Here is a 14,753-nt window from a genome sequence, read left to right as displayed (position 1 = left end):
CACATACATGATTCTCAGCCTCTTTATATCAAGTGAAAAGGTTTTGATCTCCATATTTTAAGATATTCATTGTGCAACCTTATAACGCCACCAATGCTGTGAGTAAATGTGAATAACCATTTGTCCAGCTTCCTCCAGATTAATAGAGTCCATTTGACCCTTCATTTGTTTATTTATTTAATGTTTTTTTGTTATGATTATTTTAATTTTAATATTTTTAAGTTTGGGGAATAGCTCAATAATGAATGAATTAATTATTGAATAATTCTTGAGCTATTTTTATCTCTTTTAGGACCATATGGATGGGTTCTGATTTGGAATTAGATGAATTCAGGGAAAGTTAGTTAACTGTCAGGTGACAGTAAATTTGGTAAACTATCTCCAAAATGTAACTTCTGAATTACCTCAATATGCAAGAATGGCTTTCTCAGAATTGAGTAAATAACCTTTTCTGCATTTTTTTTTTTTATTGAAGTAGATAAGTTTTTTTAAAGCATATGGCACGAACAGTGCACATAATTGAGATTGTTCACTAAACACAGAATATTGGAAAATTCACAAGGGGAATATTTGAAAATTCTCAAATTGCATGTTTCGTAAATTATCCAAATGTGTTGCTCTGCTTTGATAAACTCTCAAGTAAACATTGCTTTAGTCAGTATTACACACGTGTAAGGTGGCCTGGCACAGTGACCTGGATCATCTCATGAACAAGCCCCATGATCCTGAGAGCCCTGTTCTTTGATCACTAGCTTTAAAAAAACAGAATCTCAGGGAAAGTCGGGAAAAATTCCTAGCTATGATAATATCAGTTACTAAGAAATTCAAGAAATAACACAGTAACAGTGGTCAACATATGCTTATATTAACAATATCGAATGATATTATCTGTAAAAGTTATTTCCATTGTCATCTTTGTCTTGCCAAGAAAAACCTCTATTTGTCCCTCCCCTGGTGATATAGATGGAGCTTATTTAGTCCATGCCTCTCAGTGTACAATGCAGAGGAAAGAAAGTTGATGGAGATTAAGGGCTCGTGGAGTGCAACTCGCTGCCACTCAGATCAGGAGTTCCAGGTAATACGACTAAATAATGGGCTTCATTCAAATTGAGAAAAATATGTCCACCCAATGTTACACTCACACATACAGGGCCGCCATCAGGGGGTGACAACCATGACGTTTGTCATGGGCCTGGCGGCCCTGGGGGGCCCGGCCGCCTGGGACCAACGTGGACCAGTAAAACTGCCGCAGTTACATCTGCACTGGGGCCCATCAGGTAGCCCAAGCATTTAGGGCCACCCGATGGGCCCTATATCTTCAGGGGCCCGGTCAGCGCTGTGGCCGTGTAATTGTGCGACCAGGCTCCTTTAAAAAAAAAAAAATTGTGGCTACACCGCAAGTGCTGCTGGGAGGAAGGGACGGCCGGGCACTTCCTCCCAGCTTACTCCGCGCGGGGGGAGAGGGAGAGCAGAGGAAAGGAGAGGACAGGAGAGGACACCAGAGGCATCTGCTCCCATCATCCCCAGCCACCCTCCTGCAACTTAAAGGTAAGAGGAGGGTGGCTGATAAATGAGGTGTGTGTGTATATGTATGTGTCTGCAAGTATGTATGTATATGTCTGTGTGTATGTATGTCAGTATGTATATATGTCAGTATGTATATATGTCTGTGTGTGCATGTCAGTATGTATAAATGTCTATGTGTGTGTCAGTATGTATTCATGTATGTATGTATGTCAGTATGCATGTTTGTCTCTGTGTGTGTGTAGTATGTATATATGTATGTATATATGTTTGTATGTATGTTTGTATGTCTGTGTGTGTATGTATGTGTGTGTGTGTCAGTATGTATGTATGTATGTCTGTATCTATCTATCTATCTATCTATCAGTATGTATGTCAGTATGCATGTATGTCTGTGTGTGTGTCAGTATGTCTGTATGTATCTGTGTGTGTATATATCTATCTGTGTGTGTGTGTATGTCTTTATGTATGTATATCAGTATGTATGTGTATGTATGCCATTATGTACGTATGTATGTCAGTACGTATTTATGTCTATTAGTATGTCTGTATGTCAGTTTGTATGTATGTCTGTTTGTCAGTATGTATGTATGTCTGTATGTATGTGTGTGTGTGTCAGTATGTGTGTGTGTATCCGTATCTGTGTCTGTTAGTGTGTGTATCTTTCTGTGTGCGTGTCTGTGTCCTTTTGTGTCTGTGTGTGTGTATTCCTGTGGGCGGGATTTAGAGGCGGGCACCCGGGGGCCCAGACCTTGAGCTGTGTTAGGGGCCCCCCAATTTCTGATGGCTGCCCTGCACACAAACGTTAGATAAGTATTGGATTTGTAGAAAAAAAAGGAGAATTTGAGCCAGTGCAAGACCTCCGAGGTGGGGGTTAACCCCTGTGGACTACAAATAAGAGAAAAAAATGGAGGATGCAGCACTTGATATACAGAGAAAATGGAATACTAGAATGGTAAAATTACCATAAACGATTAAGACTTAACTTTTATTAAATCATGATAAAAGGTCCAACTGGGACTCAACATAGGAACTAAACACAAAAAAGAAAAATATAGTACTATTGGAATGAATAAAGAAATACACCTTGAAATATATGGCTATAATAGCCTCGCACAATAACGTATATTTCAAGGTGTATTTCTTTATTCATTTCAATAGTACTATTTTTTTCTTATTTGTTGTTAGTTCCTATGTTGAATCCCAGTTGGGCCTTTTATCATGATACGCTAGATAAGGAAACATTCCCTTTCCATAATTAAACTATCATAATTGTAGCTATGAACTAATTCATACATTTTATTAAAGGATTACAATGATCAGATAAACTGTAACAGTTGTGATACGTGTTTCTTCTCCTTATATTCCAGAGATGAAATCTCTTTTGTAATTACGGTAAACTCTTATTCAAAGACATACAATGAAAGCTTCATTTGTGAGTGTTGTTTTCTAGTTGATTTCAAAATCTTTCTTGCTTATCTAGGTAACATCACTAAATGGACAACGTTTAGCCATCATTTGGAAGAGATGGCCAGGATATAATGAAGACTATAACATGGACCATGAATTCTTTGGTTTGGACAGTATGTGTACATTCAGTTATCACATGGTGGTAGCCTTAAATTGCAAAATAGTGGAATGCATTTAGATTCAACCATTTATATTGAAGGAAATACCAAAGCTTACTATAAGGCCATTGGAGAGTCATGCACTAAAGTGTTTAGTTGGTCAAACAAATAGCAGCACAGATAGCAGTGTAATCTCAATTCAGTCTTTTTCCCTCCTTATCTCCTCCAACATCTCTCCCCAAAATCTCAAAGGAAGCAAAACAATAAAAGACAATAACAGGGGGTAGGTAAATATGTACAATAAAATCATAATAAATGCTGTTCCACATATGATGGATACATCAAGAGTGTAGGACTTGAGAATAGCAGAGGTAAACATAAATGGAAAAAAGGCTCCTCAACTATGAATAAAGGGTAATAGTTTACAGAACTAGACATGTTTTAGGATCCACTGTGAGAAATCAATTTGTACAGGCAAATATCATTTTTAATTTTTTTTTTCATTTCATTTTTAAAATCGAACCCAAAAAGTAGTTATAGGACCTTCACTGACTAAAGCATGTTTTGATGTTGTTCTTATTTGATTAAAGATGCAATAAATCTATGTAGAATGCAAAATAGAGTTTGAAAATAAAGAAAATGAATGAGGATAAGGAAATATCCATTGATGGAATATGAATTTGCAAGCCATAGCCATGACTACTTGTATTTATTTATGTATTGTTAATTTGTGGGTGTCCTGTACCAATAGTAAGAATGCTGTCCCTCTTAGAGATCCTGTAAGCAAAACCTAATGTATCTTTTATGTACCTCTTCACGAGTTTCTAATATTTTATTATAAGCAGCTTCTGTAAAAAAAATACACCAGATCTGCTCCCATGGTTTCACACTTGGGGCAAGTGTCTGATTGGCGTAAACCCATGGCATATTGTCTTTTGCGTGAAAGATAGGCTTGATGCAAGATTTTTAAATTAATTTCCTGGAATGTGGTTGCAGGCAACAATTAGTATTATAGGATTCTCACTGCGAAAGGTACTTACTAGGTTTAGGAATCCAAATGGCCCTGGACTCTGTTAGGGTTGAGAGTGGTAATGGCAAGAGTTTTACTACCTGGCCTTTGTGAAGTACCTAATATGCAGCATTTAGCCCATCCATTGAACCTCCTTGTGATAAAACTATTAAGGATTTCCTATTGGGCATTTGTCTGCCTGTTGAAGGAATCAGATGTTCCCCTCCTCGTTATCTGGAATTGGAGCATTTGTCTTTAAAGAATGCCTGGAAGATGCAGTTATTAATCCCTGTAGAGTGTATAGGGTCCCCTAAGGTCAGAAATGTCTGTATGAGAGTTAGAAAGTATTTATCACGTTTACCAAAAGCTTGCTGGGTTTGTTACCCCAGCAGTAGTAATGCTGTTTAGTATAAAGTTAAATACAAGTTAGTGGTGGTGTTACATCCAGTGCCCGGACCTTAATGTTAAAAGTTTACCATTATTAATCCGTGTTCTCTGCATTTTGTTTTCACAGTTTCAGCGGCACTCAGTCCTGCTGATAAAGCTCTCCTATTGGCTGCCACATTTTTATTGGTAAGATAACTATACTGTATATTAGATCATTCATATTCAAATGGGGATTAAAAGCTTGGAAATCTAACCTGCATGCCTGTGAGCCTTTATTCCAGGAGTCAGAATGTCTAGTGGGTATGACTACATGACTGTATCATGGCATGCACAATACAACTCACATCCATAACGTACATAATTAATCTGCAGTAAAGTGGTACAAAGTAGAAAAAATGTTATATATATCCACTGAGCAGAGATAATAAACTAGATTTTATCTTATTGCTTTGCACTGAAACATCATAAAAATGAGCCCGCCGATCTGCATCACACAGGACTTCAACTTATTTGCAGGAAATATATAATTTATCATTAAGACAATTGATATGTTTAATTGCTTTGAAAGCTATTAAAGGCTAGATCAGGCAACTTTCGGCAGTCTAGATATTATGAACAACATTTCCCCTGATGCTTTGCCAGTGTTATTGCTTTAGGAGCATTCTTGGATATGTAGTCCACAGCATGTGGAGTGCCGGAGGTTGCCCATCACTGGGCTAGATTATGTTGTACCTGTGGCTGCAGTTCTGTCACTCCTGGAGAATCCGTGGGTGTTAGTCCCTTGGGACCTCCTTCCCCTCTACACTGCTATTGGCCCTGTGTAGGGACCCTAACCAAAGCAAGCTAATCCTTCCTGATGATGGTGGCTTAGAGTCAGTACATTGCATCAGAATGAAATGACAGAAGTTCCATTCCGATATTCCCCCTACAAGTGTGAGAAATGCTTTTCTCATTTAGTAGCTTCTGATTCACAAGCATGTGTGTGGCGAACAGGGCTTGTTGCAGAAGTCAAGGGAGGACCAAGCTGGGGATGTTGCAGAAGTCAGGGGAGGACCAAAAGCTGAAGAGGATGCAAAAGTGGATGCATAATGGGTTGCTCCATTACTGGGTTACGGCACAAGGGTACTCCTAAATTATAACCACGATATTGGGCTGCAGTGGTTATGGTACTTTAACTTTTATATAACTTTATAACATGTTTGATAACCTTTCTTTGAAACTACACTAGTTTATTTTTTTTATTGCTACATTCCAGAATTATATGTTCTTTGAGATGAGCTGAACATTGTTATCAAGAATGACTTGGCAGACAGGATGAAGATATCGGTGTGTGGAAAAGACTATGTCCACTTACAGTGTCTCCTCTTGACTTGGATGTCTTCTGACTCAATAAAAATAAATAGATAAAATCTTTTAAAATGTAATTAAATGTGATCTTCTGAGTACCAAGGCTTCTTTCTCTTAATTCCCAGGTCACATCTTCTCAGTCTCCAAGTCTTTTATCTCTACCTATATGCATTTTATTATCCTTCCATGAGGTTTACTTAGTCAGAGTGATGGAAAGGATAAAATACATTACAATTTAGATATCAGGACAATTCAGAGGATAAATTACAAAGGTATTTCACTAGACCTACCTTACTCCAAACCTTACCCAGCTGGCCTATCGATCCAGATTGTGTTCCAAATTAAAACTTATTCAATTCAGCTTGAATGTCCCTAAACGTGCCTAAAATGAATCACTCAGGGTTTAACACTAAATCAATTATATTGCAAATTTCTGCAGGCAGCCACCAGGCAAAAAAACAAAAAACAAAACAAAGAAAAAGCAAAACCTATTTTTTTAAATAAAACATCTAACCATTAATTAAGAGGGTCCCAGTGGAATGGTCCTTTTGATTCTATCGAACAATAACAGGGTTAATATTGGATGGAGGATAAGCAATTACTCATTCGAGAGATTGGGTCGAGCATCACTGCCATACCTCATTCAATTTTCAGAAGCATGTCACTGTCCACTCTTGATTAATAAGGGGACTGTCAAATCCCTGATTTATTTAATAACTATTTATGAATATTGCAGATTTCAGCAGTTTTGCCTACAATTTCAGCAAATATAAATCTATAAATGAAGGTATTCAGTAAACAATTGGTGTTGCATATATATATATAACAGAAAAAAATCAGCACTCCCAGGATTTTTAAAATAAAACTTATTTTTACTCCAGATATCGATGTTTCAGTTCCTACCAGGAAATACAGCACACCAAACCATACAAATATTATCGCTATATCAAAAAACTGATACAGTTCCATGACTCTTTTAACTCATTCCATCCATCATTTAAACTAAAAATGCAATATTCCACTAGATCTGTGAATTTTTTGGACACCACTGTGACATGTAACAATGGCACAATCCACACCTCGGTTTACAGAAACCCCACAGACAGGTGCAGTTACCTTCCCAGCTCCAGCTTCCACCCCTCCCATGCTAAACAGGACATCATCTACAGCCAAGCATATGCTCTGATCCTAATTACCATAATTCCCCTCTAAATGTACTCTCACAATCTATGAGACAGAAAGGCTACAAACCAAAGACTATTACCAAACAAATCAACTCTGCTGTAAAAACTCCAGGTTCATACTCCTGCACATCCAGCAATGTTGTACACATGATTCAATGCACCAAATGCCACCTAGGATGCTACATTGGGGAAACCACCCAGCAATTAACTGGCAGCATGAATATGCACAGACACTCAAACACCACAACGAAGAATCCTACTGCACTCCTGTGGGACACCACTTTACCCAGCCTGGCCACTCAATGAAGGACCTAAAAATCAAAGTAATGAGCAGGGGTTTTAAAAATACCCAGGAAAGAAAAAATTTTGAAGTTAGAATGATCACATTGTTTAACAGCAAGAATAGAAGACTAAATATTGATTTGGGTTTCCTGTCCCACTACCAACACTTTACATGAACACTCCCCCAGCATTATCTTAGTGTTCTGTCATATGCATAGACACTTTAAAAGGCATTCTAATATGTTTATTCTATCAATATACAAAGTGCTATGTGTGGACCTATGCTTTCCCATACTCTTATGCATGTATGCTTATATTTGTATATATGTGTATATGAGTTCATGTATGTATATGTGTTCATGTGTATGCGTATACATGTATATATTTGTGTGGTGTGTATATATAAAGTGTGTACATACATGCATACATGTATGTATATGTGAATAGGTGTATGTGTAGTATTATTATTACTGGTATTTATATAGTGCCAGTATATTCCATAGCGCCTTACAATATTATCAAAGGGGGAGATTTAACAATAAATGAGACAATAACAAAAACTTACAGGAACAACAGGTTGAAGAGGGCCCTGCTCAAACGAACTTACAGTCTATAGGAGGTGGGGCGTAAAACACAACAGGACAGGAGGTAGCAATCAAACAAGGTGGAGTGAAGCAGAGCTGGAGGAGAGAATAGAGTGCTGCCCTTTAGGAGAGAGCAAGGGACAGGTGTGTGAGGTAGAGGTTACTCTGGGAGGCCATAAGCTTTCCTAAAGAGATGGTTTTGAGGCACTTTTTAAACGACTAAAGACTAGGGGAGAGCTTGATTGTCGTAGGCAGGCTATTCCAAAGGAAAGGAGTCACCAATGAGAAGTCCTGTAAGCGTGAGTTGGCCGTACAGGTGCGAGCAGCGGACAGGACAAGGTCACGGGCAGAATGGAGAGACCGAGAAGGGGCATACCTGCGGATCCGTGAAGAGATATGAGGGGCTAGAATTGGTCAGTGCTTTACAGGTGTGGATTAGTACCTTGAATTCACTCCTATAGCATACAGGAAGCCAATGTAAGGACTGACAGAGGGGAGAGGTGTGAAAGGAGTGACAGGAGAGGAAAATCAGTCTAGCTGCAGCATTCATTACAGACTGTAGCGGGGCAATACGACTTGTGGGAAGACCTATTAGGAAAGAGTTACAATAATCCATGTGAGAGATTACTAGAGCATGGACAAGCTCCTTAGTAGCATCTAGCATAAGAAAGGGGTGGATGCGGGCTATGTTTTTAACGTGGAATCTACAGGATTTGGCAACAGACTGGATGTGAGGCTCAAATGTGAGGTCAGACTCAAGTATAACGCCAAGACAGCACGCTTGCAAGGATGGACTGATGTGGGTACCACTAACTTGAAGGGAGAACGAAGGAGGAGGATCAATAATAGGAGGAGGAAAGACAAGGGGTTCAGTTTTAGAGAGATTGAGTTTCAAAAAGCAGGAGGACATCCAGTCAGAGATGGAAGAAAGGCAAGCAGTGACAAGTTGAGGACGGCAAGGGAGAGGTCCGGGGAGGAGAGGTATATCTGAGTGTCATCAACGTACAGGAGGTATTGGAATCCAAATGAGGTAATAGGTTTGCCAAGAGAGGCAGTATAAAGAGAAAATAGAAGGGGACCAAGTACAGAGCCTTGGGGGACTCCAACAGAGACAGGACGAAGGGAGGAGGTATCATTAGAAAAGGAGACACTGAATGAGCTTTGGGAGAGATAGAAGGAAACCAAAAGAGGACAGTGTCAGAGAGACCGAGTGGTTGAAGAGTTTGGAGAAGGAGAATATGGTCAACAGTGTCAAAGGCAGCAGAGAGGTCAAGAACAATTAGTATGGAGTAGTGCCTTTTGGATTTAGCTATCGTTAAGAAAATTAGTGACTTTAATAAGAGCAGTCTCATTAGAGTGGAGGGGGCGGACGCCAGACTGAAGAGGGTCAAGGAGAGAGTTGGAACTGAGGAAACAAGTCAGACGGTTAACCCCTTAAGGACACATGACATGTCATGATCCCCTTTTATTCCAGAAGTTTGGTCCTTAAGGGGTTAAAGACCAGTCTTTCCAGAAGTTTGAGGAAAAGGGGAGCAGGGATATAGGATGATAGTTAGAAGGGGAGGACAGGTCAAGAAATGTTTTGGTTTTTCTTTTAAGATAGGTACTACAGTAGCATGTTTAATGGCAGCAGGGACAACGCCAGAAGAGAGAGAGCAGTTGAAGATGTGTATTAAGGAAGGCACAAGACAAGAGGAGAGCGATCTGATAAGGTGAGACGGGACAGGATCAAGCGGGCAAGTGGTTGGGCGAGAGGAAAGGAGAAGCACAGCCCCCTCATGTTCAGTAGCCTGGGAGAAAGTCTGAAGGGTAGGAAAGGCATGATCCAGGTGTGGTTGAGAAATAGAGGGGCAAGGTGGTGAGAATTCTTTCCTTAGCTGTCCAATCTTGTTGGTACATAAATATATATATATGGGTCTATGTATGGGTAGGCACATTGGTATATGTGTAGGTACATGTATTGGTGGATGTATGTGTAGGTGTGCATTTGCATATATTTGGTTGTATTTATGAGTATTGTTGTATGTACTTGTATATAATGTGTATGTCCTTGTGTATACTTGTACATATACACTACTTGTGTATGTGTATATGTATATGTGTGTGAGTGTGTCTGTGTATGCTGGATATGGGCCTTCATGCATATCCGGTAACTCTCGGATGGGAATTCATGCATCCTTAATATAAGTAATAATTTTTTTTTTTTACTCCCCCCTTCTAGCACCATATTCTGCACTGTTTGCTTGTTTTTTCTCTCTCTCCCCCCTCACTCTGTGTTCTTCACACAAGATATTTACAACCATCTGCATCAAACGTGTGTCTTACCTGCACTCCATGTCGCTTTAACCTCTGTATCACAACTCAACTTTGAATTCTATGTGTCAGAAATGCTTTAGACTTGAGAAACGGAGGTTGTCATTAAAAAAATATGTTAGTCCAATAAAAAAAGGTATTACAAGATACAAATGTTATCTGTTTTTTACATCTATATAAATATATATATATATATATATATATAGGAAGCAAAAACTAAAAAGGTTATAGTGGGGAAAATATATATATATCTATATATATATATATATATATATATACACACACACACACACACACACACACATATATATATATATATCTATCACTTTGAGAATGCAAACTCACATTCACCTTAAAGTGGCACTGTTCTCTCTGGTTTGGAAACAATAATGGGTGACTCCCCCCTTCCTTCTGTAGGTTTACTCCTCCTCCACCAATCGATACAGGTGACATCAAAAGAAATGGATATATAGTATAATAGATTTTAAAGATATTGCAGCAAATCTCAAAATACTAAGTTTCTTTCAAATACTCAAATTTCAGGCCATAGCGTCTGTTTGCAAGACAACACCTCCCTTTCACTGCAAAATATCCAATTTGAATTTGAATCCAGAAGTTCCCAAATTCATTCTCAAACAGACTTTATTCAAATTAACATAAACTGGAGATTAACTCTTAAAACACACTTCACCTCTCTAAAATGTAGGCTTCTTCAGTCATCATGCTGTCCCTTAGGCATCCTCTTTAAATAGTGTCACATCAAAAGTTTTGGCATGCATTCTCGTAGTCCTTAAATAATCATGGTAGTCTTTTTGAGGTCAGTTGAGAGCCATTAATCCAAGAGGAAACCGACCATATGATATTATTATTGGTACAGTCTTTGAGTGTGCTCACAGTGTCCTGTATGCACTAGAAACATATTTTTGGGAACGTTTTACATAGTATATAATATGGTACTTGATACTGCACTGAGATACTTCTTATAATAATACTGATTTGGGGTATTTTTATTGTATAGAGCACTGCATTTTATAAAGCACATTTTTTAGGAAGTGTATTATTTATATGAAATATTTGTGTTGCACTGTTTAAAGGTGATGCACTATATGTAGTACACTTTTAAATTTTGACACGCATGTGGCCCTTATAATATTGTCCAATTTTAAGTGCTCCACAATTAGTTTTTTCTTTTATGCTTGTTTGTGTAAGGAGGATACACACAGTATGTGTTGGGATCCGATGCAATTTAATTATGTGAATTTTAACTTTAGAGTTTGAAAAAGGAACACTATCTGTCTTTGGCTTTTATTATTAGCTGCATAAGTAGCTTCATTAATGAAAAGCATGTTCTTAGATACTATTATTTTGCACGCTTGCATTTTTTTTTGCTATTATTAAGCCATTTATCAGGTGAATTACAGTCTCCACAATACCCTGTGCTGTGCATGGGTTTATAGGATATGCACAAAGTTTTCACACAAAGCACTAAGGCTGGTTTGAAGGCCTTCAAATACTCTCTTATTTCAGGGGAGCCCACTTCAATACATGCAAATCCTAAGAATTTGCCTTGCATTATCCATTCAGTAGAGGTAGTAATTGGGTGTACCAAGCGAACAGTCAATTTATTGGGATGTTCAATGCTCAGATGGTACTTATTTCACAGAATCATTACAAAAAATAATAGTAATAATAACCTGACAGTAAGAATGAACAAAGACCCAATCATTTAATGACCGCACTTGGGCAGGAGTTGACACTTCCACACATCAGCAGGCAAAAATTAAAGGATTGTTTTTTTTCCTATGTACAACAACATTTAGCGTAATACCGATATGTCTCAGTAATGTGTCTGCTAATGAGATAAACATTATACACAAAATCCTTTGCACAAAACATGAAAGGAAACTAACAAAGTGCTGAAGAAAAGTTACAAGGCAAATTTTTTGGAGGAAAGGTTAACTTGTCGGGAGAAAGGAGCATATAACTCCGTAAGTGCTGGAGTGAACATGCTATCAGATATAAAAAAAAAAAGGTTTAATACCGACCACCTTTCCTCCCATGTAAAACAAAAAAAATAAAACAGCTAAGCAAACAAAATGTGTTTACTAAAATAAAGTTTTGGTGCTTTTCCTCCGAGGCAGCAGCTTTAGTGGACAGTCACAGCATAAGGACTGATGTAGCAGAGGAGAAAAATGATGATTAGCAGAAACGCCAATCGTAACCACGTTGCTGACAGAGATGGAATACCGGATTCTCTGGCAGGGAAAGGGTTAATTGTGCTAGTAGAGCATATTATGGAAAAACACTGTCTGGAGCAGATAGTAGATTTCAAAATGGAAATGAGATCAGCAATGGCTCTGTATTCTCACAATGCAATCTTTGTGTTTCGAAAACTTGTTTTGTCCCTACAATAAAAAAAAAAACAAATATAAAAAAAGAGCGACAGAGATTAAATCATAACTTTAATAGTATGTCATTGGCACAATAACATTCCAGATGATAAAAATACGAGGAACCTTAAAGTAGACAATCTCTTCGGATGTTTGCTTTTGTGGCCATAGATAGAGATATACATTGTATATCCCTATGTTATGTTGCTGCAATACATACACACAATAATATATGATTTACCTCTGCCCAAACAGAAATATACATATATTTAATTACATGGAAAAATTTAAATAATGCCCTACCACTGGGTGCGGGGAGCAGGGAGATTTCACTCAGAGGCCGTTGCTGTTCACCAGGCCGTGAAATTCTTCCAGGGCCCTGGGCAGCCAGAGATAAAAATGACTTTATTAAATAGCTGAACTGTAAATAGCCAACTAAATACAGCATTGCGTGTATTTTTGCAGCCAACAAACCCTTAGACACACAGGAAATATGCCCAAGAATTCAGCTTATTTAGCGCACTATGCAAATTAGTCAGTGTGCATAAGGTTTATTTAATCTCAAAACAAATGCTGAAATGTGTAAAGTTCGTATTCTACGATATTTTTTTTTATATTTCACTAACTTTAATATTGTAGAAGTTCTCATATTTACTAAAAGATTCTCAAGCCAACTCCTCACAATAAAACCGTCTTGGTGAAACTGATCATGTCTTAAGTACTGCACGGTACTGTGTTATTGTTGTTGGTTATGGATGCGCAGACACACACGCTCACACGCCTATGTGATCAGTTCAGTTTTTAAAATTCATGATAATCTATAGCTGCAAAAAAACAAACAAAAAAAACAAAAACACAAAAATACTGTATCCTTAACCCCTTGATAACATTTTATGTCCCCCACAGAGTGGGCTTTAACGCCATTAGGACGGCAAGGAACAGTCTAATGTTTTGGTGTGAGTGGAGTTAAATCCAGCTGTTAGCTGGGGCCACATTTAGAGGTCCCAGACTGACTGATGAGCTGTATACAGTGCTCAAATTGAGTGCTGCATACAGCCCTTTAAATCCATTGAGAACACTGTGACTGAGTGAATTGCACTCAGCTGTGGTGCTTCATGGCTTGCAAGTACTCAAGGGAGACACCATGCTGACCATGCTGAAAACAGCCAGTAAATGGTCACAGAGCTCTCTACTCTTTAACCCATCTTTTGATATCAGTACTGATATTAGTAGAGTATTTTCTTAGTGTAGGGTTAATTGTAAAGTTAGGGTAAAATAATGGTAATGCTGTTTTAGGACTTAGGATAGTGTGGGGTTAAGGTAAGAGTAAAGTAGGTATATGGTTAGAGTAAATATAAGCATAGGGTTAGGGATTAGTGATGTCCCGAACAGTTCGCCGGGAACCGTTCGCCAGCGGACATAGCGTGTTCGCGGTCGCGAACACGAGCAAAGTTCGGTTCGCCCCCTATTCGTCATCATTGAGTAAACTTTGACCCTGTACCTCACAGTCAGCAGACACATTCCAGCCAATCAGCAGCAGACCCTCCCTCCCAGACCCTCCCACCTCCATGCCAAATAGGGGGCGGACCGAACATTGCACGAACACGCTATGTTCGCCGGCGAACGGTTCCCGGCGAACTGTTCGGGACATCACTATTAGGGATACATTTAGGGTTGGGCTTACGGAGTTAAAATATTTCAGTAAAATGTGAACTTTCAATAGTGTTTACCATTTCATGGTTTCAAAAATTTCCACAGAGTAAATGTAAGGTTAAAGGGACACTATAATCACCAAAACAACTTTAGTTTGCTGAAGCAGTTTTAGTGTATAAATCATGTCTCTGAAGTCTCACTGCTCAATTCTCTGCCATTTAGGAGTTAAATCACTTTTGTTTCTGTTTATGCAGCCTTAGACACACCTATCCTGGCCGTGACTGACACAGTCTGTATTTAAAAAGATGGTTTCATTTTCAATCAGATGTAACTTACTTTAAAAGTTTTTTATCTACTGCTATGTAAATTAAACTTTAATAACATAAATGAGGCTCCTGCAGGGTCTAGCAAGCTATTAACAGAGCAGGACATAAGAAATTCTACATTAAACAGAACTTGTAATAAAGGATGTGTAAACATTAGATGATTATTTACAGGAAGTATTTAGGAAG

At 38.4% G+C, this 14,753-nt stretch overlaps 1 protein-coding gene across 3 annotated transcripts in view; it reads right to left on the bottom strand.

Annotated features, from left to right (window-relative positions):
- The window catches only part of EIF4E2 (eukaryotic translation initiation factor 4E family member 2), a 32,851-nt gene that overhangs the window by 1,583 nt on the left and 16,515 nt on the right, over positions 1-14,753 (bottom strand). Inside the window, exons 7-8 of one of the 3 annotated variants that reach the window (XM_063442824.1) lie at positions 12,892-12,967; positions 11,906-12,603 (exon numbers count right to left, since the gene is read on the bottom strand). The exons of 1 other annotated variant lie outside the window; for it this stretch is intronic. In XM_063442824.1, the coding sequence (XP_063298894.1) occupies positions 12,922-12,967 (46 nt within the window). In that variant the 3' untranslated portion in view covers positions 11,906-12,603; positions 12,892-12,921. Of the gene's footprint in view, positions 1-11,905; positions 12,604-12,891; positions 12,968-14,753 lie in introns of those variants that run through there. One more of the 3 variants, XM_063442825.1, reaches the window with a different exon arrangement.

This window comes from Pelobates fuscus, chromosome 2 (genome assembly GCF_036172605.1).
Source record: "Pelobates fuscus isolate aPelFus1 chromosome 2, aPelFus1.pri, whole genome shotgun sequence".
Classification (NCBI taxonomy): Eukaryota; Metazoa; Chordata; class Amphibia; order Anura; family Pelobatidae; genus Pelobates; species Pelobates fuscus.
This window is presented reverse-complemented; position numbering and strand designations above follow the sequence as displayed.